This window comes from Grampus griseus (genome assembly GCF_964374135.1).
Source record: "Grampus griseus genome assembly, chromosome: 15".
Lineage (NCBI taxonomy): Eukaryota > Metazoa > Chordata > Mammalia > Artiodactyla > Delphinidae > Grampus > Grampus griseus.
The window spans coordinates 52755873-52781989 of record NC_139009.1 but is presented as its reverse complement, the minus strand read 5'-3'; the positions used below and the strand labels follow the sequence as shown (position 1 = coordinate 52781989).

General features: G+C 36.0%; 1 protein-coding gene across 1 annotated transcript in view; it reads left to right on the top strand.

Annotated features, from left to right (window-relative positions):
- The window catches only part of WDPCP (WD repeat containing planar cell polarity effector), a gene marked incomplete at its 3' end in the record, with an annotated part of 258646 nt that overhangs the window by 85668 nt on the left and 146861 nt on the right, over nucleotides 1-26117 (top strand). The window contains exons 2-6 of the mRNA XM_082672747.1: nucleotides 2800-2884; nucleotides 21995-22042; nucleotides 22897-22941; nucleotides 24470-24540; nucleotides 24792-24908. Coding sequence (XP_082528873.1) covers nucleotides 2824-2884; nucleotides 21995-22042; nucleotides 22897-22941; nucleotides 24470-24540; nucleotides 24792-24908 — 342 coding nt within the window. The 5' untranslated portion in view covers nucleotides 2800-2823. The remainder of the gene's footprint in view (nucleotides 1-2799; nucleotides 2885-21994; nucleotides 22043-22896; nucleotides 22942-24469; nucleotides 24541-24791; nucleotides 24909-26117) is intronic.

Sequence of the window (26117 nt, the reverse complement as noted above, 5' to 3'; positions counted from 1 at the left end):
TTGAGGTATTTTGCTAATACACATTTCATTTTAAATGTCTCATTGGCACCATGGTATCATTAATCTTTATTAAACTACAGCAATGTCTTCTTCTCTTAGTTAATTTTTCTATCCCATCATGTTTGACATTAGGGTTTTATTTGCCCTCAGGCTTCCTCTCCTTTCTAAAGCAGTCAAAATAGCTGACTTCAGAAACCAGGGAAGACAAATATTCTGAAGATTTATTTAGTGGCACGTAATCTTTACCTCTAAAAGTTTTTATTTTCCAAAATAATGTTATCAAAAGTATAAAAAAGTCACAGCATCTTAGTGCAATGGTTTCTATTTTCCGTGATACTTTCTTAAAATTTACCTATATGGTAACAATCTTAAGGCAAATAAATATTTATTATAATGTAATCTGTTTTGGAAGGAAGACTTCAAAGCTTTCGAGGGTGTAACTAGAAAGTGAGAAAGGCTAAGATCCTCCCATTTCTCTGTGCTCAAAATTTGGGCTATCATAGATTCTCCCCCCTACAAGAGAACAATCAAGATTTACATCAAGCTCAGTTTAAATCATGCTCCTTATTTTGTCACGGAGACTGGACATTTGGATTTAGAATGGCCTTCTGACACATCTGAGACTGTCATCAACTGCCTTATAAAATTAAACAGAAAATTGAAAAAGTTAAAAAGATATTTTAAATGAAAATTAAATTAAGGGCAATTTTTTGTTTAGATTTTCCCTTCTGCTGTTCTTTTCATTTGGCTAATTATTTTTCCTATTCAATATTAAAATTTGCTGTATTTTTTAGTCATTCATTCTTTTATTCATTTTTGCGCTGTGTAACTAGTTTTGGTCTAGTTCTAAGTCATGTGTATTGGGTTTTATCCCCAGAGAAATGCACAAGGGCACTGAGTGGGGCAATATTTCTTCACTTTGGTAGGTACTCTCTATTTCACTACCTTTTTAATCCCTGCCCATGCCCCCTCCCAAAATGCAGAATCCAGAATTCTACTGAAATTCTTTTCTTTCTTCCTTCAAAACAACTATTTATGCATTAATACAATATTTGAATAATATGAGCTCAGTCTTGACTGCTTCCTTCGGGCAGATTTTTCAAACAAGGAAATTACAGCATTGTTTTTAACTGGTGGCATTCTTGAGTAAGATGCAAGGCCTTCAGAGGTCTGCGTCTTTCAAAAACCTGCAGAGTGTAAAAGATGGCAAGACATTTTGAGGACTAAAAAGGTTATTGATTTGGTCCCCTCCCACCATGTCCATCTAGTAATTATAGATTTTTACAAATGTTAAAAAATTTACTCCATTAATTCTTTTTAACTTTATATTGTCTTATTAGCAGATATTTGAAGTTCAGAGGAAAAGAAGGATGAATAACCCACATTTGACTATCTTTTGCCTGCCTGCTAATGCATGACCCTGCAAAGCCTCCTCCTTAATCACACATATTTTGGGGAGCCTGCAGGAGTCGTCACATGTGTTCATAAATAAGTCGAATCATTTACTAATGGACACTGGCCATTTCCTTCTCACTTGCCTCACTTGCTAGACCTGCTCCATCAACTCGTTATTGCTGCCGCCGTGTCTACTTTTGCTGGGTGTGGATCCCACTTTGTCTGGATACCACCACTCTGAGTACATTAATGTGAAGGGCTACCAGTCCTGCTTACGTTCTATGTTCATCATTTAATTCCTATGCTTCTCTGAGGTCCTACTGACATTTTACAACTTGTCTGTAGCTTTCTCAGAGCACTGCTATTCCAAGCAGGGTTGAGCCCTTCTTTTATGCTGTGAAATTGTTCACTCTGCCATTTCAATAATTAGTACACTGTGTCTCATTAGTTGAACATGCATCTGATTCTTGATGATGGTAAGTGCATTGAGGTCAAATGTAAAGGTGAAGGAAGGACCAACAACGTTTGTGTTATGTCTAAAATTATTTTGGATTATCACCCATATGAATAGTATGGGAAAATATTTTTAGTCACTCCAAATGTTAAAGAAGCTGAAGGCTTTTTCCTCTATATGAAAGATGTCTTAAAATATTTTTCAAGCATTTTTTGTTATTCAGAAGTTTGTTGGAAATAATAAAGTGTTAATAATATCCATCACTAGCCCCTGCTGTTAAAACTAGGAGAAAATATAAGATGTACATTATTGCTATCTCTTTTTTTTAACGCAGGTAGAGTAGACTATCTGGATCTATCACAACATGCAGATTAACAAACTAATCTGAATGCTAATGTGGTTTCACACAGTTTACTTCTAAGTAAATATGTTTCCTATAATAATAACTATATATCATTTACCTTGAAAATTCCACTTTAATTAGCCTTTTAGTATGTGGGAGATTGTAAATATTTGCTTTGTATATTAAAGATAGACCACAAAATGTGTTTGTACTTACTAACTACATAACAGATGTTTCTTTTCCTTAAAAATATTTTTTAAAAATGCTTAAATGCTAAATAATTATAAATTATAATGCTAAATAATTCTAATTTCTAATTAGAAATCAAACGTATATTATTGGAAACCCAAATATATATATTCTTCTTACTACATTTCTCAATGCTATGACATACTAAATCTAGGAAAAGAAGTGCTTTTTTCCTTTTTCTAGAGTTCATTTCTGGGTGGTTAACTAAGGATACATTAAAGTGTGTTTATTCTAATGAACCGTATCTCAAATATCAGTAGTGGCAAGTGATTCTTTTTATTATTTCTAAGGGATCTTGGTTTTATTGGCAATAGAAGATAATTAATTGGCACCTCTTCTTAATTATTTTTTTAAACAGGACAGAGATTCCTTCTGCCATCAGATGTCTTTCTGCTTGACTGAACTGCACCTGTGGTCTTTGAAGAATACCTTACACATTGGGGGTAAATAAGCTCTGGATTAATTTCAATATTTTTAAAATATAAGTTACAACAATATAAATAAGTACTAGCAAAGGTTAGAGCCTAGATTCCATCTGGAATTGGATTATTTTCTTTATACGTAATGAAAAATTGGCTAGTGTATAGTAATTTCTTTTAGTTAACTCTGCTTATGTTTTTTCAACTTGAGTTACATTTTCTGCTTTGAACATTAATTTTATTGGCCTAATATCTGTTTCTTCTTAAGATACACAAATGTTCCATTTTTTTCCTGGGATTATTCATAATAACTGATTTATATTCATAAATATTTGCAGGCTTGCTAGTGGTAAATGCATTTCTATTTGATATTAAAGTAATATTTCAAACATAAAGTAATATTTCAAACATACAACTAAGAGGTACAATTATATTCATTTTTTAAAAAATAAATAAATAAATAAATTTATTTATTTATTTATTTTTAGCTGTGTTGGGTCTTCGTTTCTGTGCGAGGGCTTTCTCTAGTTGCGGCGAGCAGGGGCCACTCTTCATCGTGGTGCACTGGCCTCTCACTATTGCAGCCTCTCCTGTTGCAGAGCACAGGCTCCAGACGCGCAGGCTCAGTAGTTGTGGCTCATGGGCCCAGTTGCTCTGCGGCATGTGGGATCTTCCCAGACCAGGGCTCAAACCCCTGTCCCCTGCATTGGCAGGCAGACTCTAAACCACTGCGCCACCAGGGAAGCCCTATTCATGTTTTTTGGATCTCACATTTTTTGGGGAAGAGAGTAATATAAATGTGTTTTAACAATGTTTATTAGTATTTCAGGATAAAGTATATATCATTAGGAAACATCTTTTAAAAAAGTCTTTTCCTTTCTGAGTATCTAAAGCAACTCTTGTATTTAGGAGGACAGATTTATTTACATCTTTAGCATCATTACTAAGAAAATGGTTTACCTTGCAAAGCATTATTTCTTTATATCAAATATATAATTACAGATGATGTCATTATAATTTCATTAAGTTTAGCTTGCTTAAAATGGATAAGGTTAGAATTTCCAGTTAAGCAAAGTGGACTTAACACCCATTTGCTTCCTTCCCCGATTCTTCTAAAATGAGAGTAAACGAATTACTATTAAAAAGGTGTACAGCACTGGAGCCTGCAGGCATTTTGGTGGGGATAATGGCAGACTTCAGGAGGGCTCATGCCAAGGAGTACTTCCCAGAACTTCTGCTGCCAGTGTCCTTGTCCCCGCAGTGAGCCACAGCTGCCCCCGGCCTCTGCAGGAGACCCTCCGAAACTAGCAGCCATGTGGCTGACAGGGTCTTGGTGCTCTGGCCTGGTGTCAGGCCTGAGCCTCTGAGGTAGGAGAGCTGAGTTCAGGACATTGGACCACCAGAGACCTCCTGGCCCCATGTAATATCAATCGGCAAGAGCTCTCCCAGAGATCTCTGTTGCAAAACTAAGACCCATCTCCACCCAACAGCCAGCAAGCTCCAGTGCTGGACGCCCCATGCCAAACAACTAGCAAGACAGGAACACAACCCCACCCATTAGCAGAGAGGCAGCCTAAAATTATAGTAAGTTCACAGACACTCCAAAACACACCACCAGATGTGGCCCTGCCCACCAGAAAGACATGATCCAGCCTCATCCACCAGAACACAGACACCAGTCCCCTCCACCAGGAAGCCTACACAACCCACTGAACCAATCTCACCCACTGGGGGCACACACCTAAAACGACAGGAACTATGAACCTGCAGTCTGAGAAAAGGAGACCTTAAACAAAACGAGAAGGCAAAGAAATATGCAGCAGGTGAAGGACAAAGGCAGAAACGCACCAGACCAAACAAATGAAGGGGAAATAGGCAGTCTACCTGAAAAACAATTCACTGTAATGAAAGTAAAGATGATCCAAAATATTGGAAATAAAATGGAGAAAATGTAAGAAACATTTAACAAGGACCAAGAGGAACTAAAGAGCAAACAAACAAGGATGAACAACGCAAAAAATGAGATTAAAAATTCTCTTGAAGGAATCAATAGCAGAATAACTGAGGCAGAAGAATGGATAAGTGACCTGGAAGATAAAATAGTGGAAATAACTGCCACAGAGTAGAGTAAAGAAAAAAGAATGAAAAGAATTGAGGACAGTCTCAGAGACCTCCGGGACAACAGACCTCAGAGACAACAGTAAACCCACCAACATTCGAATTATAGGGGTCCCAGAAGAAGAAGAGAAAAAGAAAGGGTTTGAGAAAATATTTGAGGAGATTATAGTTGAACACTTCCCCAACATGTGAAAGGAAATAGTCAAGTCCAGGAAGCTCAGAGAGTCCCATACAGGATAAATCCAAGGAGAAACACGTCAAGACATATTAATCAAACTATCAAAAATTAAATACAAAGAAAAAATATTAAAAGCATCAAGGGAAAAACAACAAATAACATACAAGGGAATCCCCATAAGGTTAACAGGTGATCTTTCAGCAGAAACTCTGCAAGCCAGAAGGCAGTGGCAGGACATATTTAAAGAGATGAAAGGGAAGAATCTACAACCAAGATTACCCAGCAAGGATCTCATTCAGATTTGACAGAGAAATCAAAAGCTTTATAGACAAGCAAAAGTTAAGAGAATTCAACACCACTAAACCAACTTTACAACAAATGCTAAAGCAACTTCTCTAGGCAGGAAACACAGGAGAAGGAAAAGACCTACAAAAACAAACGCAAAACAATTAAGAAAATGGTAATAGGAACATATATATCGATAATTACCTTAAATGTAAATGGATTAAATGCTCCAACCGAAAGACACAGACTGGCTGAATGGGTATAAAAACAAGTCACGTATATATGCTGTCTACAAGAGACCCACTTCAGATCTAGGGCCACATACAGACTGAAAGTGAGGGGACGGAAAAAGGTACTCCATGCAAATGGAAATCAAAAGAAAGCTGGAGGAGCAATTCTCGTATCAGACAAGATAGACTTTGAAATAAAGACTATTAGAAGAGACAAAGAAGGACACTACATAATGATCAAAGGATAAATCCAAGAAGATATAACAGTTGTAAATATTTATGCACCCAGTATAGGAGCACTTCAGTACATAAGGCAAATGCTAACAGCCATAAAAGGGGAAAACAACAGTAACACAATGATAGTAGGGGACTTTAACACCCCACTTTCACCAATGGACAGATCATGCAGAATGAAAATAAATAAGGAAACACAAGCTTTAAATGACACTCTAGACAAGATAGACTTAATTGATATTTATAGGACATTACCCCCCAAAACAACAGAATACGGTTTATTCTCAAGTGTTCATGGAACGTTCTCCAGGATAGATCGTATCTTGGCTCACAAATCAAGCCTTAGTAAATTTAAGAAAAGTGAAATCATATCAAGTATCTTTTCCTACCAGAATGCCATGAGACTAGATATTGATTACAGGGAAGAAACTGTAAGAAATACAAACACATGGAGGATAAACCATACGCTACTAAATAACCAAGAGATCACTGAAGGAATCAAAGAGGAAATCATAAAATACCTAGAAACAGGGGCTTCCCTGGTGGCGCAGTGGTTGAGAGTCCGCCTGCGATGCAGGGGACGTGGGTTCGTGCCCCGGTCTGGGAAGATCCCACATGCCGCGGAGCGGCTAGGCCCGTGAGCCATGGACGCTGAGCTTGCGCGTCCGGAGCCTGTGCTCCGCAACGGGAGAGGCCACAACAGTGAGAGGCCCGAGTACCGCAAAACAAAACAAAACAAAACAAAAAAAATACCTAGAAACAAATGACAATGAAATCACAACGACTCAAAACCTATGGGACTCAGCAAAGGCAGTTCTAAGAAGTTTGTAGCAATACAATCCTACCACAAGAAACAAAAATCTCAAACAACCTAACCTTACACCTAAAGCAATTACAGAAAGAAGAAAAAAAGACCCAAAGATAGCAGAAGGAAGGAAATCATAAAGATCAGGTCAGAAATAAAAAGAAATGAAGGAAATGATAGCAAAGATCAAGAAAACTAAAAGCTGTTTCTTTGAGAAGATAAACAAAATTGATAAACCGTTAGCCAGACTCATCAAGAAAAAAAGGGAGAAGACTCAAATCAACAGAATTAGAAATGAAAAAAGGAGAAGTAACAGCTGACACTGCAGAAATACGAAGGATCATGAGAGATTACTACAAGCAACTCTATGCCAATAAAATGGACAACTTGGAAGAAATGGACAAATTCTTAGAAAAGCACAACCTTCCAAGAATGAACCAGGAACAAACAAAATATAAACAGACCAATCACAAGCACTGAAATTGAAACTGTGATCAGAAATCTTCGAACAAACAGAATCCCAGGACAAGATGGCTTCACAGGCGAATTCTGTCAAACATTTAGAGAAGAGCTAATACCTATCCTGATCAAACTCTTGCAAAATATAGCAGAGGGAGAAACATGCCCAAACTCATTCTATGGGGCCACCATCATCCTGATACCAAAACCAGACAAAGATGTCACAAAGAAGGAAAACTATGGCCAACATCACTGATGAACATAGATGCAAAAATCCTCAACAAAATACTAGCAAACAGAATCCAACAGCACACTAAAAGGATCATACACCATGATCAAGTGGGGTTTATCCCAGGAATGCAAGGATTCTTTAACATACACAAATCAATCAATGTGATACACCATATTAACAAATTGAAGGATAAAAACCACATGATAATCTCAATAGATGCAGAAAAAGTTTTCAACAGAATTCAACACCAATTTATGATAAAAACTCTCCAGAAAGTAGCCATAGAGGGAACCTACCTCAACATAATAAAGGCCATATACGACAAACAGGGAACAGAAAACCCACTCCTAAAGGATGTGCATGCAAACTCACTTGACCTGAAAACCAGCACAAAAACAGCATACTGAGAAGCACATGGACCATAGGTGAAGGGGACCCACTTACTAATCTTGAAGCATCTGCCAGAGAGTCAGGAACCAACTGAGACACTCCCTGGGAACAGAGACACTGGCCAAAGCATTTTTGCAATTTCAGGCTGGCTTCATAGTTCTGGTGCAGGTGAGCACCATTTTGAAATTTTCCCTCTAACCTTTTAGAAAGGAGAGGGATAAATAGAAAGGACTTTAGAAAGGACTGGGAGAAATAACTGATTTACTTAATACATAAAAATAAACACAGAGACTTAGGCAAAATGAGACAGAAACATATTCCAATCAGAAAAATATGACAAAACCTCAGAAAAAGAGCTAAGGAAAATGGAGGTAAGCAATCTAGTGTATAAAGAACTTACAGTAATTATAAAAATGCTCACTGAGCTCTGGAGAAGAATGGATGAATACTGTGAAAACTTCAACAAAGATATAGGAAATATAAGAAAGTAATAAACAGAAGTTATAACTGAACTAAAGAATATGCTAGAGGGGTTCAACAGCAGACTGCATGAGGTAGAAGAATGAATCAGTGGGCTAGAAAACAGAACAATGGAACTCACCCACACAGAGCAACTAAATGAAAAATGAATTTAAAAAAGTGAAGATAACTTAAGAGACCTTTGGTACAACATCAAGCAGAATAACATTTGGACTATAGGGGTCCCAGAAGGAGGAGAGAGAGAGCAAGGGCTAGAAAAATTATTTGAAGAAATAGTGGCTGAAAACTTCCCTATTTGGGGAAAGGAAACAGACAGGTCCAGGAAGCCCAGAGAATTCCGAATAAGATGAACCCAAAGAGATGCACACCAAGACACATTATAATTAAAATGGGAGAGGTTAAGGGTAAAGAGAGAATCCAGAAAGCAGCAAGAAAAAAACAACTAATTTTGTACAAGGGAAACCCCATAAAGGCTATGAGCAGAAATTTTCAGCAGAAACTTGACAGGCCAGAAGGGAGTGGCATGTCATGTTCAAAGTGCTGCAAGAAAAAACTTCCAACCAAGGATTCTCTACCTAATGAGGTCATCATTCATAATTGAAGGAGAGATGAAGGGTTTCAGATAAGCAAAAACTAAAGGAATCTGTTACTGGCCCTACAGGAAATGTTGAAAGGACTTCTTTAATTTTAAAGGAAAAGAAGTGGTACTAATTAATAATAAGAAAATATACAAAAGTAAAAATCTCACTAGAAAAGGTAACTATATAATAAAAGTACTGGATCAATCACTTTTATAAGGCAAGCATGCAGGTTAAAAGACAAATGAAGTAAAATTAACTAAAATTACAATAATTAGTTAAGACATGCATAAAATAAAAAGATGTAAAGTGTGTCAATGAAAGTATAAAATGTTGGGGGGATAAAAAGATAAAACTTTGGAATGTGTTCAAATTTAAGTTGTTACCAACTTAAAACAGGCCACTATTTAAATAGGAAGTTATATGTGAACCTCACTAACTATAAGGAAAAAATTATAGTAACTACACTAAAGAAAATGAGAAAGGAATCTAAATATAATGTTAGAGTAAACTACTAAAGCACAACGGAAGAGAGAAAGAGAAGAAAAAAGGAACAGAGAACTTCAAAAATAGCCAGAAAACATTTAACAAAATGGAATAATTATGTACTTATCAATTATTACTTTAAATGCAAATGGACTAAATTTGCCAATCAAAAGTGGCTGAATGGATAAAAAAAGAAGACCCATCTATTGGTTACCTACAAGAGAATTACTTCTCTTGTAATTCTTGAAAGGAAACACACAGACTTAAAGTGAAGAGATGGAAAAAAATATTCCATGCAAATGGATGTGAAAAGAAAGCTGGATTAGCTATACTCATATCAGACAAAATAGACTTTAAAACAGAGACAGTAATAAAAGACAAAGAAGGGCATTACATAATGATAAAGGGGTCTGTCCAGCAAGAAAATATTAACATTTATAAATGTATTTGCACCCAACAGCGGAGAACCAATATATATTAAGCAAATAATAACAGACAGAGAAAAATTGAAAGCAATACAATAATACTAGGGGACTTTAACACCCCATTTACATCAACAAATCATCCAGACAGAAAATCAATACAGAAACATTGGAGTTAAATGACACATTAGTCCAGATTGACTTAATAGATAAACATAGAACATTCCATTCAAAATCAGCAGAATACATATTTTTCTTAAGTACACGTAGAAACATTCTCCAGGATAGATCACTATTAGGTCATAAAACAAGTCTCAGTAAATTGAAGAAGATTGAAATCACATTAAACATCTTCTTTGGCCACAGTGGTATGAAACTAGATATCAATCACAAGGAAAAGGCCAGGAAAAAACACAAAAAGGTGGATATTAAATAGCATGCTACTGAACAACCAGTGGGTCATCAAAGAAATCAATACCTAGATACAAACGAAAACAGAAATATGTCATATCAAAATCTATGTCACGCAGCAAAAGGAGTTCTAAGAGGGAAGGTCATAGCAATATAGGCCTACTTCAGAAAGCAAGAGAAATCCCAAATAAACAATCTAACTTTACACCTAAAGGAGCTAGAAAGAGAAGAACAGATGAAGCCCCAATTAGTAGAAGGAAGGAATAATGAAGATCAGAGCAGGAATAAATGAAATAGAGACTAAAAAAAAAAAAAAAAAAAAATGAGAAGATAAGTGAAACAAAGAGCCAGTTCTTTGAAAAGATAAACAAAACCAACAAACCTTTAGCTAGAATAACCAAGGAGAAAAGAGAGAGGACTCAAATAAAATCAGAAATGAAAGAAAAGTTACAGCTGATACCACAGAAATGCAAAGGATCATAAGAGACTACTGTGAACAGTTACACACCAACAAATTGGACAACATAGAAGATAAATTCCTAGAAAGATACAATCTTTACAGACTGAATCATGAAGAAATAGAAAATCTGTGTAGCCTGATTACTAGTAAGGACATTGAAACAGTAATCAAAAGCTTCCCAACAAACAAAAATAGAGGACCAGATAGCTTTTCTGGTGAATTTTTACAAAACAGAGATTTAATACCTGTTCTTCTCAAACTATTCCAAAAGGTTGAAGAGGAGGGAAACATTCCAAACATTTTATACTACCAAAACCAGGCAAGGACACCACACAAAAAAAGAAAATTACAGGCCAATTCTTGATGAACATACATGTAAAAATCCTCAACAGAATATTGGTAAACCAAATCCAACAATACATTAAAAGGACTGTGCACCATGATCAAGTAGGATTCAGGGATACAAAAATGTTTTATCACCCACAAAGCAATCAACATGATATATCATATTAACAAAATGAAGGATAAAAATCATACAATTATCTCAATAGATGCAGAAAAAAATATTTGACAAAATTCAACATCCATCTATGCTAAAAACTTACAGCAAAGTTGGTAAAGCAGAATTTACCTCAACATAATAAAGGCCATATATGACAAACCCAAGCTAACATCAGTGGTGAAAAGCTGAAATCTTTTCCCTTAAAATCAGGAATAAGACAAAGATGTCTATTCTCACCACTTTTATTCAACATAATATTGGAAATCCTAGCCATAGCAGTTAGGTGAGGAGAAAATAGGTATTCAGATCAGAAAGGAAGAAATAAAACTATTTGCAGATGACATGATACTATATAGAGATAACCCCAAAGACTCTGCCAAAAAAATGGTATAACTAATAAATGAATTTAGTTAAGTTGCTGTATACAAAATCAATGTACAGAAGTCTGTGGCATATCTATGCACTAATAACAAGCTATCAGAGAAATAAAACAATCCCATTTACAATTGCATCAAAAAGAATATAATACCTAGGAATAAATGTAACCAAGGAGTCGAAAGACCTATACACCAAAAAGTACAAGATGCTGATGTAAGAAATTGAAAAATATATAAATAAATGGAAATAATATTCCATGTTCATGGACTGGAAGCATTAATATTGTTAAAATGTCCATTCTACCCAAAGCTGTCTACAGGCATACCTTAGAGACATTGTGGGTTCAGTTCTAGACCACTCCAAAAAAGCAGATATCTCAAAGTGAGTCACAAATGTTTTGGTTTCCCAGTGCATCTAAAAGTTATGTTTACACTATACTGTCATCTATTAAGTGTACAGTAGCATTATGTCTTTAAAAACATTGTACATACCTTAATTAAAAAATATTTTATTGCTAAAAAATGCTAAATATCGTATGAGCTTACAGCAAGTTGTAATCTATTTGCTGGTGGAGGGTTTTGCCTCAGTGTTGATGGGTGGTGGTTGCTGAAGGTTGGGGTGCCTGTGGCAATTTCTTAAAATAAGACACCAGTGAAGTTTGCCACATTGATGGACTCTTCCTTTCACACATGATTTCTCTGTAGCATGTAGTGCTGTTTGATAGCATTTTACCCAGAGTAAAACTTCTTTCAAAATTGTAGTCAGTCCTCTAGAATCCTGCTGCTGCTTTATCAACTAAGTTTACATAATATTCTAAATCCCTTGTTGTCATTTCAGTAATCTTCATAGCATTTATACCAGGAGTAGACTTATTTCATCTCAAGAAACAACTTTCTTTGATCATTCATAAGAAGCAACTCCTTAAGTGTTAAAGTTTTCTCATGAGATTGGAACAAAATTCAATCCTATATTCAGGCTCCACTTCTAATTCTAGTTCTTTTGCTGTTTTCCCCACATCTGCAGTTACTACCTCCACTGAAGTCTTCAACCCCTCAAAGTTATCCATGAGGGTTGGAAAGAACTTCTTCCAAACTCCTGTTAATGTTGCTATTTTGACTTTTTCCCGTGAATCATGAATGTTCTTAATGGCACCTAGAATGGAGAATCCTTTCCAGGTTTTCTTTTCTTATCCTGTTTTTTTTGGCCATGCCACATGGCTTGCAGGATCTTAGTTCTCTGACCAGGGATTGAACCCGGGCCCCAGCTGTGAAAGCACTGAGTCCTAACCACTGGACCACCAGGGAATTCCTAGAAGGTTTTCAATTGAATTTGCCCAGATCCATCGGAGGAATCACTGTCTGTGGCAGCTATAGCCTTAAGAATTGTTTTTCTTAAACCATAAGACTCGAATGTCAAAATTACTCCTTGATCTATGGGCTGCAGAATGGATGTTGTGCTTGTGCTACCAGGCATAAAAACAACATTAATCTCATTGTACATCTCCATCAGAGTTCTTGGGTGACCAGGTGCATTGTCAATGAGTAGTAATATTTTGAAAGAAATCTTTGTTTCTGAGCTGTAGGTCTCAAGGGTGGGCTTAAATTATTCATTAAATCATGTTGTAAACAGATGTGCTGTCATCCAGGCTTTGTGGTTCCATTTATAGGGCACAGATAGAGTAGATTTAGCAGAATCTTAAGGTCCCTAGGATTGCTGAGCATTGGCTTCTACTTCAAGTTGGCAGCTGTATTAGCCCCTAACAAGAAAGTCATCCTGTCTGTTGAAGCTTTGAAAACAGTCATTGACTTTTCCTCTCTAGCTATGTAATTCCTAGATGGCACCTTCTTTCAATAGAAGGTTGTTTGTCTACATTGAAAATTTATTGTTTAGTGTAGCCAGCTTCATTAATTTTATCTTAGCTAGGTCTTCCAGATAACTTGCTGTAGGTTCTACATCTGCACTTGCTGCTTCACCTTGTACCTTTATGTTCTGGACATGGTTTCTTGCCTTAAACCTCATGAACCAACCTCTGCTAGCTTTAAACATTTCTTCTGCAGCTTCCTCACCTCTCTCAGTCTTCATAAAATTGAAAAGAGTTAGGTCCTTGTTTTGCATTAGGGTTTGGCTTAGGGAATGTTGTGGTTGATCTATCCAGGCCACCAAAACTTTATATCAGCAATAAAGTTGTTTCATTTTCTTATTATTTGTGTGTTCAGTGGAGTAGCACTTTTAATTTCCTTTAAGAACTTTTCCTTTGCAGTCACAACTTAGCTAACTGTTTGGCTCAGGAGGCCTAGCTCTCAGCCTGTCTTGACTTTCAACATGCCTTCCTCAATAAGTTTAATCATTTCTTTTTTTAAAGTTAAATTAAATTAAATTTTTTTGTTTATTTATTTTTGGCTGCATTGGGTCTTTGTTGCTGAGCATGGGCTTTCCCTAGTTGCGGCGAGCAGGGGCTTCTCATTGCAGTGGCTTCTCTTGTTGTGGAGCATGGGCTTAGGTGCATGGGCTTCAGTGGTTGTGGCTCATGGGCTCTAGAGCACAGGCTTAGTAGTTGTGGTGCATGGGCTTGGTAGCTCCACGGCATGTGGGATCTTCCCAGACCAGGGCTCGAACCCATGTCCCCTGCATTGGCAGGCAGATTCTTAACCACTGTGCCACCAGGAAAGCCAATTGTTTCTAACTTTTGATTTAAAGTGAGGGACATGCAACTCTTCCTTTTACTTGAACACTTAGAGGCCACTGTAGGATTATCAACTAGCCTAATTTCAATATTGTTGTGTCTCAGGGAATAGGAAGGCATGAAGAGAGGGAGAGAGATGGGAGAACAGCCTGTCAGTGGAGCAGTCAAAACACACACATGACATTTATCACTTAAGTTAGCCTTCTTATATAGGTGTGGTTCATGGTGCCCCAAAACAATTACAGTAGTAACATCAAAGATCACTTATCACAGATCACCATAAAAAAATAATAGTAATGAAAATGTTTGAAATATTGCAAGAATTACCAAAATGTGACAGAGACATGAATTAAGCAAATGCTATTGGAAAATGGTGCCTGTCGACTTGCTCAGTGCAGGGCTGCCACAAACCTTCAGTTTGCAAAAAAGCAATGTCTGCGAAGCACAATAAAGTGAAGTGCAGTAAAAGAGTTATGCCTATATAGATTCAATGTAATCCTTACCAAAATTCCAATGGCACATTTTGCAAAACTAGAACAAATAATTCTGAATTTTGTATGGAACCACAAAAGATCCCGAGTAATCAAAACAATTTTAAAAAGCTGGAGGTACTACACTTCCTGATTTCAAACTATACTACAAAGCTGTGGTAAGCAAAATGGTATGAGAGAACAGAAATAAACCCACACATAAATGGACATTTAACTTATGACAAAGGAGCAAAGAACATAGAGTGGAGAAAGGATAGTCTCTTCAATAAATTGTGTTGGGAAAACTGGATAGCCACATGGAAAAGAATGAAACTAGACCACTATCTTATACCATACAGAAAAATTAACTGAAGATGGATTAAAGACCTGAATGTAAGATCCAATATCTTAAAATTCCTAGAAAAAAAACGTAGGTGGTAGTCTCCTTGACATCGATCTTGGAGATGATTTTTGACATCAGAAGCAAAGGCAACGAAAGTAAAAATAAACAAGTGGGACTACATCAAACTAGAAAGCTCCTGCACAGCAATGGAATCCACCAACAAAATGGAGAAGACATTTGCCAATCATATATCTGATAAGTCCAACATATAAACTCAATAACAACAACAACAACAAAAACTGATTAAAAATGGGCAGAGGATCAGAATAGACATTTTTCCAAAGAAGACATACAGATGGCCAACAGGCACATGAAAAGATGTTCAACATCACTAATAATAGGGAAATGCAAATCAAAACCACAATGAGATACCACCTCACACCTGTTAAAACGGCTATTATCAAAAAAACAAGAAGTAACATTTATTGGAGAGGCTGTAGAGAAAAGGGAACCTTACACACTGTTGTTGGAACTATAAATTTGTATAGCCACTATGGAAAACAATATGGAGATTCCTCAAAAAATTAAGAGTAGAGCTACCATATGACCCAACTATTCCACTTCTGGGTATTTATCCAAAGAACATGAGAACAGTAATTTGAAAAGATATATGCACCCCCATGTTCATTGCAGCATTATTTACCATAGCCAAGACATGGAAACAACCTGAGTGTCCATTGATGGATGAATGCATATAGATGATGTGTTATATTTATACAATGGAATAATACCCTAAAAAAGAATGAAATCTTGCCTCGTGCAGCAACATGGATGAACCTTGAAGGTATTTTGTTCAATGAAATAAATCAGATGGAAAAAGACAAATACCCTGTAATTTTTACTCTTCAGTGGAATCTAAAAAACATTAACAAAGGAATGAACAAAATAAAACAATAGCAAACTCATAGATACAGAGATCAGATTAGTGGTTACCAGAGAGGAAGGGGATTAGGGGTTGGGTGAAATGGCTGAAAGGGGCAACTGTATGGTGATGTATGGTAACTAGACTTGTGGTGGTGATCACTTTGTAGTGTGTAAGATGTTGAATTTTAATGCTGTACACCTGGAACTTATATAATAAAAGTTCTTTTTTTTAGATTTGTGTATTTTTTAATTTTACATATATTCTTGTGTTTTGTTTTTAAACATTACATATAATCTTTTATATTTATCCAATAATTAAAACAATTTAAAACCAAAAATGTTAAACATCATTTTCAGCATAAGACTTTTATTTAGTAATATACATTCAGAGAAAAACTCTGAGAGACAACAAAATGTTGTTAATAGCTGTCTCCAAAGAGTGGAAATACCGGAAATTAAACTTTTTTGTTCTTTCCTTATTTTCTCAATTTTATACAGTGAACATATTACTTTTATAATCAAGAAACCAAATTATATTGAAATATGTATAAATATGATAGAAAAAAGGAAATGAATGCTCTGACCAAAGACAGTAGTGCACAAAGGCCCCAGGGGGCAGTAAGATCTTCTGCCCCAACTGGATCTTCAGCAGAGCTATCTATTCTCCCTGCTGGGGGCATTCTTCTCTTTGAACCCGTGTGCAGTCATACTTCTTCTTTAGGGCACAGCTTTAGTAAGTCACCTAGAGAAGCCTTCCCTGCCATTTAGACTAAGTTAGTAACCCTCTTACATGCTCTCATTATGCTTGACATTTAAAGTTGTGTTTTTTTTGCGGTACGCACGCCTCTCACTGCTGTGGCCTCTCCCGTTGCGGAGCACGGGCTCCGGACGCGCAGGCTCAGCGGCCATGGCTCACGGGCCCAGCCCCTCCGCGGCATGTGGGATCCTCCCAGACCGGGGCACGAGCCTGCGTCCTCTGCATCGGCAGGCGGACTCTCAACCACTGCGCCACCAGGGAAGCCCCTAAAGTATTTTTTGAATTGAGGTATAATTGACTTATTATAGTAGTTTCTGGTGTACAGCATGACGATTTGATAAGTCTAGTTAACATCCACCACCATACATGGTTACAAAGGTTTTTTTCTTGCGATAGGAACTTTTAATATTTACTGTCTTAGCAACTTTCAAATATGCAATACATTATTATTAACTATAGTCTCCATGCTGTACATGATATCCCCATGACTTGTTTATTTTATAACTGGAAGTTTGTACCTTTTGACCCCCTTCACCCATTTCACCCACCTTCCCCTTCACCCTCCTGACTCTGACAACCAATCTGTTCCCTGTATCTTTGAGCTTGTGTTTTGTTTGTTTGTTTTTAAGATTCTGCATATAAGTGAAGTCATATGGCATTTGTCTTTCTCTGACTTATTTCACTTAGCATAACGCCCTCAAGGTCCATTCAAGATGTCACAAATGGTAGGATTTCATTCTTCTGATGGCTTAGTAGTATTACATTGTATATATATACCACGTCTTCTTTATCCATTCATCCATCGATGGACACTTAGATCTTGGCTATTGTAGATAATTCTGCAACGAACATGAAATAATGGTACCTATATCTTTTTGAATTAGTGTTTTCATGTTCTTTGGATAAATACCCAGAGGTGAAGTTGCTGCATCACATGATAGTTCTATTTTTGAGAAACCTCCATACTGTTTTCCATAGTGAGTGCACCGATTTGCATTCCCACCAGCAGTGCTGAAGAGTTCCCTATTCCCCACATCCTCGCCAACACTTGTTATTTCTTGTCTTTTTGATAAATGCTATTCTAATTTGAAGTAATCACAAACTTTTACAGAAAACTTGTTAGTACAGAGAATTTTTTTTCTTGAACCATTTTAGAGTAAGTTTCAGATCTGATGCCTCACCACCCCCAAATACTTTAGTGTGTATTTCCTATAGAAAATGTGTTGTCCCACATCATCTATATAACCATCAAAATCAAGAAATTAACAATGATAATAGTACTACCATCTAATACTCAGAGTTTCACCAGTTGTTCCTCCAGTGTCATTTTTTATAGCAAATGGTTCTCGTTCAGAATTACTTGGGTTTTTTTAGTAAAAGAAGGTGTGAAGAATGAAAAATACTGAAAAGAGTTATGTGTGATCAGGATTTTCTAAGACTGGATTGAATTTAGATGGGTAAATGGATTTTGTTAGGAATGGGCTAGAACAAGGCTGGGTTTGGTTTCTCCCTCCAAAGTATTCTTGAAATTCTGCTTTTGACAACAGATTGTGAGTTTCTTTGCCTTTAAGTGACTTGTATTTGCTTTTGAGATCTTTTGTAACTTTGGTTAAGGAATAAGTATTGTCTCACAGTGACCTATGATCTTATTTGACCAAGTGTTTTAAAACTTTTTGACAAACTTCCCAAATATCAAATTTTAATTGTTTCTTTTGATTTCCAGCTAACTTTGGGGTACCTTAGAGGTCCCCTGAGGTATCTTAAAGAGAAATATTTAACTAGGATTATTTGGTATGTTAAGTTAAATGTAATCATTTGGAATTGTGGTTATTATAACCAAGTTTGTTTATTGATTACACTATAATCAGATGTTTAACCATGGCTTTTAAGTCTTTGGTCATTTATAGATATTTTTGTACTCTGATGCTTTTACAAAAAGTGCTTCATCATCAAGATTCATAGAAAGGCTATGGAAGCAGTTACAACAGTTCCACACCGATATGATGGCTATGTGAGGATTACAGCCCATACTGACTTAAAACAAGGAGCTGTCCTGCCTCTGGGGCCCCTAGATCAGGCATCCAGAGATTTTTACTCCCTGACAGGCAGGGTCGACACCCCCCACTCAGCTCTGAAGCAGTTACAGAAGACGGACGATTGCCCTTCTGCTCTCATAAGAATATGGGAGTAAAATATCTGAGGGGGGAATGAAACAGGAGGGAAGGAGGCAGGGCACAACCTTTGAAAGAATGACATAGCCCGAGGACATGACATAAACTGATTAGAACCAAATGGGTCCAAGATGGTGGACATGTCAACTTCCACTAGACCTTAAGCCTCAGTATACCTCACTGTAACACATCAGCATGCTAAATGACACGCCCACAGGCGTCATGACAGTTCCAAGACCAACCATAAGGATCAAAAAAGTGGGTGGTGGCCCAATTCCTGGAAATCCCCACCCCTTCCTGAAATAGCTGCAATAAGCCTCCCACTCACGAGCCTATGAGATTACCCACCCCTATAAAAACTGACAACCCCATACCCTGGTGCCTTTCTCACCTTCTGAGATGGCCCACACTGTCTGTGGAGTGTGTTTCTCTCTAAATAAATCCACTTCTTACATAAAAAAAAAAAAGAAAAAAAGACATATTACATTTAGTTATCATGTCTCTTTATGCTCTTTAATTCTGGAACAAATCTTTCATCCTTTTAATTTTTTTTAATTTATTTTTTAACTTTTGTGACTTTAACACTTTTGAAGATTTTTTTACCACTCATTTTGTAGTATGTCCCTAAATTTAGATCATTGAAGTTTCCTCATAAGTAGGTTCAAATTATGCATATCTGGTGGGAATATTCCAGAAGTGATGCTGTATTCTCAATGCATCCTAACAGGCAGTGCACAATTTCAATTCGTGTCTTTATTGATGATGTTCATGATCACTTGGTTAAGGTGATGTCTGCTAGGTTTCTCCACTGCAAAGTTACTTTCTTCTTTGGAATTAATTAGTATTTTGTAAGGGAGATACCTTGAAAATATGTGAATATCTTATTCCTCATTAAACTTTAAATATATTTTTAATTTATTTTATCCCTGTGGGCTCAGGTACTGTTTTAGTCAATGATTTTAATCCATTAGTACCATTATTTATTTTGATGTTTAAGTTGTCCCTGATGTGGCCAGTGGGACCCCTTGCAAGCTGGCTTCTCTGTCTTTGTGCCATGTCCCTGTCAATATTTGAGCATTTCCATTCCTTCTGGCACAACAGATCTTTCAGGCTCTTATTATACTTTCCCTTCCTCAGTGCTGGAATCAGCCAATTCTCAAAGGAGCTTGGTTCCTTTTAGAGGAGAATAGTATCTAGAAGCCAAGGTGTGCTTTAGGTGCACTCATTGCTCTTGGAGTATCACTGCTCCCAGGTACTCTCAGTGGCCAGAGCTTAGGGAATGTATGTATGTACGCATACACACATACTTGCACACATTCACTTCTGTATCTCAATATATCGAAAACCATGAGTTCATACCAGTACCTCAAATTCTAATCTATCACCACAGGGTTCATTCTAATGTTTTCTCTTTTTATATTTGTACTTCTCTCTCACTGGGAAAGCTGACGCTTCCATATCTTTATTTTATTTACTTAAAATCACCCTGTATGCAGACAGTCTTCTGTCTCTATGACAGTTCCCTTCCCTGCATGGATGTCCTTCTCACCCCGTGTACGTTCTGACACACTATGTTGGGCTGCCCCTGTATGTGGATGTCCTCCTCACTTTATTCAGCCTCTAACACCCAAGACGAGGCCATTGCTCCTATGAATGGTGCTTCTCACCCTGCTAGGGTTCTGACATACTATGTCAGACTGACTTTCCCTGTGGACACCTTCCTCATCTAGCTTAGGCTCAGGCACTCCATGGGACGTGGGTCTTATGTGGATGCCTTTCTATTCCTGCTTCGGTTTTAAGAGCCCCACTCTGGGCCAGATGCAGTAGGTCAGACTTGTGCATAGAATTCAGGACCCCTTATTATCCTCATAGTTCTATTCTAGAGCTGTAATACTTGGATGCATGGAATATTCATTATGTACACATATTCTTTATGTACACAGGATATGGCCTGTGTACATAATGCATATGGTTCTTGGATTTTTTAAGAATCTTTTTATTAAAAGTATTACATGTATATTGAAAAGTGTAAAGATTATAAAGATATGTTTTGAACTATCAAAAAGTGAACACACCCATAAAATCTTCACCCAGGTAAAGAAATAAAATATTATCAGTACCCTAGGAGCCATACTCATGACCTTTCCCTGGCACTCCTTATTAGGTATCTTCAATATAACCAACAGAAATAAACTGCATTCTTTAAATTATATGTCCCAATTAGTGGCATGATGAATAAAATAGAGCTTCAGTAAGTACGCATGATTGACTGTTTTGAAAAACTATTTGAAAAGTTAATTATAGCTTTTTTGAGGAAGTTTTATCATTCAGTTTGAGAAAGTTTGGAGCAATCAGTCACTAGGGGGCAGCCTGCACTGCTTCCATTTCTTTAGAAATAGTTGTATCCTTTTGTTAGTAACTAGAATTATTTTGCATGGAAGGAAACAAATGTTATTTCAAAGAAAGAAATATTTCACTATTCACAGATAGGAAGAAAGTGGACACAATTATTTTGTTCTCCTGTAATTCAACTGCAGGAACGGATTCCATGGTCAAATCACTCTCAGCATCTTGGAAGCCTAGCTTTGCTTTTGTAACCCCAGCAGAGCATCCGAATTGGAATGGTTTGGAAGGTTTTTGAATCTAAACAAGCTTCAGATAATTTATCCACACCTTCCTCTAAACCTTTCTTTTCTGCAGATTTCTCCCAAATACCCTACTAGACTCGAGTTAAATTAGAGAAGAGAAAGCCACAGCTCAAAATTCTATCCACTGATTTCATTTCGCCTTGCTTAGTGGTAGTTTCTTTTGGTAGCACCCTGTGAAAAATATCAGAGGAAGCATGAGAGAAAAAAGTTGGTCTTCCTTGGCGTCAATTCTTTATCACTTCTTTCCTCATGCCATTCTAGTTTTGTGTATTTCTTTCCTAACTGGACTGATAAACTATCCAGTTCCTGAATATCCCTAGAATAGATAAACCCATGTCCACATACTTTTGAAGTATTTTATTTCCAGTAACATAAAGAGATTGTTTCTGCCCTCCTCCCTGCCCTACTGACCCTGCCGTACAGTATGGGTTGGCTTCTTATTCTCCATAACTTTTTACCATAATCTAATGTCATTTCTTCCTTTCTACAGATAGAGACATCGGGATCTACCAGTATTATGACAAGAAAGAGCCACCAGGTAAAGTATCTGTTCTACTAAAGTGATTTTTATAAACTTTTTATTCTAAACTATAAAATACTGACTTGAAAACTCTGTTTTTATGAGTCTTAGATGAATTCTAGAATTTCAAGAAAGGTTACTCCAGTTCTTCAGAAAAATGCTGAGGTTGATATCTATTCTATATAAAATAAAGCAATATTGAGAAAATGCTATAGCAGAATCTGAAAATTTTCATTTTACTGCTGATTAGACTGATAACTGGACAGTCTATTCTCGTTTATTTATCAGTGTCCCAGTAGAGGGCATTGTTAATGCATGGGTCCCACTGATGCTGGCCTCCCAGATCCTCACCTGATATCTGAAATAGGCATTTCTGAGTGAGTGATCAATTTTCTTTATCTGATTAATCCTGTTAATCCCAGAAGTTTCATGATGGGCCAAAAGGTCTTTCTAGCTAGAGTTACTTCCTGTTTTGGTCTCTGTTGAAGTGAGGCTTGTGTGGGCATCCTGTGTGCTTAGCTTGGTGGCTAATAGGCTGACTTCATGGTTCTGATGACAGACTGAAGCAGCTTCTGTTCTGGGCTCAGTTGCAGTTCTGTTCCCTATCTGATGAGATTGCGAACTCAGGATATTGGCCCACCTGTTGTGCTTTGTAAGCCTTTTCACTACAAATTTAGGAAATCTTCTATGAAATGAAAACATCCAAATTATGGCATTTTTCAACTGCCTTTTTTAAAGTTTAGCATATTTTATTAATCTCAGTAGCATGTATAAATAATTATTTATGCACATATAAAAATACAAAATATTATAATAAAAATAATTTCCACTTTTTTTTTTTTTTTAACATCTCTCCGCTGCCACAATATCAGCAACAGAGCATGGTAACTTAGAAGAAAAGCAGAAGCTGGCAGAATGTAAGTTTTACTTTATATTTTTTGGAATTATTATAAAAGTGGAATTTTAATATCCCTGAAAATTCAGTCTTAAAACATATTTTAAACTTTCTGCACAAATAGAAAATGTTATTCCTTACAAATTTCTTATAAATTCCCATTGTTTAGGTACATAAACGTGAATAAGAATTATATTGTTAGGAATTTTTCGTTTAGACCATTGAAATCTCTGTCCATTGTTCGGTGAGATATATGCTTCTGTAAACACAAACTTTCTTATTGAACCATATTTATATTATTTAATATATTTAAAAAGTGTGCCATGCTTAAATTCTGATAACATTTTATTATCCATATTATGCCTAAATTATTAATATGTTTTACCCATTGTAAGAGAATAAGATTTGTAATTATCAGTATTAGCATTTTATTCTCTTTAATCTTTCCTGTTTTCAAATATATAAACGTGTTATATATGTAATATGGGTACAGTATAATGTGGTTAAAATATGACTGTTTTATTTGGAATATAGGTGGAGCTGAATATCCTACTTATTCTCATTTTAAATGATCAAGCTAACATTTAATTTTTAAAAATACTGTATTAGTACCTGCAACCGAGATTTAAAACTTTTTACATATGCTCTGCACATCATAAATTATGTTTATAGAATGTCATTAATTTGCTTTAATAAGATAATAGCAATTCTATAAAAATTTAAATGCCTATATATACTGTATATTATATGTACATACACACAAAACACATGTACACACGCATTTAGAATTATTATTTAGGAGAATTCAGAGATGAATTCGTTTTTGTGATGAAATAGATATCAGTATAATGAATTTAATATTCTGTTAATTCTTTTAAACAGAACTATTTTTAGTTTGTCTTAGGCTAACATTGAGACTCTACTAAATAATTTTATCTTTTAATTTAAAACAAAACAAAGGCTTATCATTATTGAATTGTGGTGTAGATTTTAAAGAGAATTATTTTAAATAGAAAAGAGCACTGTTAGTGTCTAATCTGTTAAAACTTGGATTTCCCTCAAATTTGTCCTTAGTTTAAATGTGTGATGCTTAATTTTAAATTCATTTTCTCTGTGTTATTTTTTAAATTTTATTTCTTTCCTCACTATATTCATTTACTCATAGGAATTTTCAGATCTGATAAGGCTACTTGCACAGTTTGGAATTTCTTTCAGATTGACTCTTTATTTATATGAAAATGTTACTTCTGTGGTAAAGAGTGGGTCATTTACTGTTAAGTGCTAGATTCACAGGCCTAGGAAACTTTCCCAGGGATTCTCCGAGCCTTGTTAGTTGTCATCATAAAATTTTGATCAGGGAGATTGTTTTGTGGTAAAAATCCTGTTTTTATGACAGAGCCTTTCAAAAACTGTCATTTGATGATGGAAGTGAAGCCTACTTCCTTTCAGTTAAGGAGGTGTTTTATTTTAATCTCCTAAGGCACATTGCTAAGCAGAGTTTCCTTTTTAAACCATGTTTAACTAACTGTAGTACACGTTTTGTTTGCCAGCACGAGATTTTCCATGGACGCTCAAAAACAGACGCCCAGAAAAACTTCGAGACTCACTCAAGGAGTTGGAGGTATCTTTCCAGAAGTTTCAAAAATGGCAACAAACAAATCTGTTTTAAAACATCTTTCAACAGCTTTAATTTTCATAAAGGATCAACTCTCCTGGTGATGATAGCTTTGCTTTTGTCCAGTGAGGAGTTCCAAAACAGTTGCATCTTTGTGAGGCATGCTGATCTTTTTTTTTGCTTGCAAATCAGAAGCACTTTAACTGGTAACGACAATGTGTATAGCCAACTGCACTCTCTTTTTCTGTTTCCTTCAGGAGCTGATGCAAAATAGTCAGTGTGTGCTGAGCAAATGGAAGAACAAATATGTCTGTCAGGTAAAAAGGTTTGACATGCTTTCGCAGTGTTTAACCAGTGGAGCTGAAAACTATGCAGTAATTGGTATTCTTGTGTTATGATAGGTAATGGAAAAAAACTTTTTAGGAACAGGTATTTCATAGTTTGAATTCTAGTCATTCTAGAACTAACATTAGACAGATTGACTCAGGCTACCTCATTAATCAGTATAGTTGTACTGACACTATAAGCACTAGTAACAGTCTTTTCAGATGGTATTTTTTGTTTGTCATAGACTTAATCATATTTATGAATGAAGGTAAAACCATAGGACAAAAGGTATTTTGACCACTCTTGTAAGCACTTGTGAACACCATGCTTATGGAAATCAACAAGCAGACTAGAGTTAGACCTAACAAAACAAGACATTTGCTCTTACTTTTTGAACCTTCTAAACTGTACTGTTTAATATGGTAGCTGGTAGTCACCTGTGGCTATTTAAATATAAATTTAAACTAATTAAAATTAAAAATTCAATTCCTCAGTTGCACTACCCACATTTTAAGTGCTCAGTAGCCACATGTTATCATATGGACAATATATATACAGAGCATTTCCATCACAGAAAGTTCTTCTGTACAGCACTGTTAGAGCCTGGACAAGGTGAGCTACATGTTGAATGGGTCTAGATTCAGGACATAGTAATCACTTGTCCGTTGATCATAAAATAATGGACAAATATCTCAGCTGTGTCAGTAGGCTTAAAAAATGCTATTTGCCTAGAAAAATTTTACTCGCTTATGATAAAACGAATCATTAGTAATATTCTACTCCTACATGTAGTTGAAGTTACATCAGTACTAATAATTATAACTGTTTTATGGAATTAAATATCCTGTATCAATTTAAATTCTTACTTGCTTACAATGTGATTCATGAATTTTAGGTCTAACTACTCTTGTTTGAAGTTTAGACCCATGGCTCTATCCATAAATCTACCACATTGAATTTGTAGTGATTATAAACTTGTGTTAATCTACTATTTGAATATAGATCTCATTTTAGTGGACTCTGGTTTGTGCTCATTTTTTGTTTAAACTAGTCTACCTTTATTCATGAAAGTGACTTTAGTTACCTCCTCAACTGTCATAATTATTATTTTCCAGAGACTGTTTACAAGGTTGAATTAATATTTTTAGAACCATAATACTTCTTCTTTTTTTTAACATTTTTATTGGAGTATAATTGCTTTACAATGGTGTGTTAGTTTCTGCTTTATAACAAAGTGCATCAGTTATACGTATATC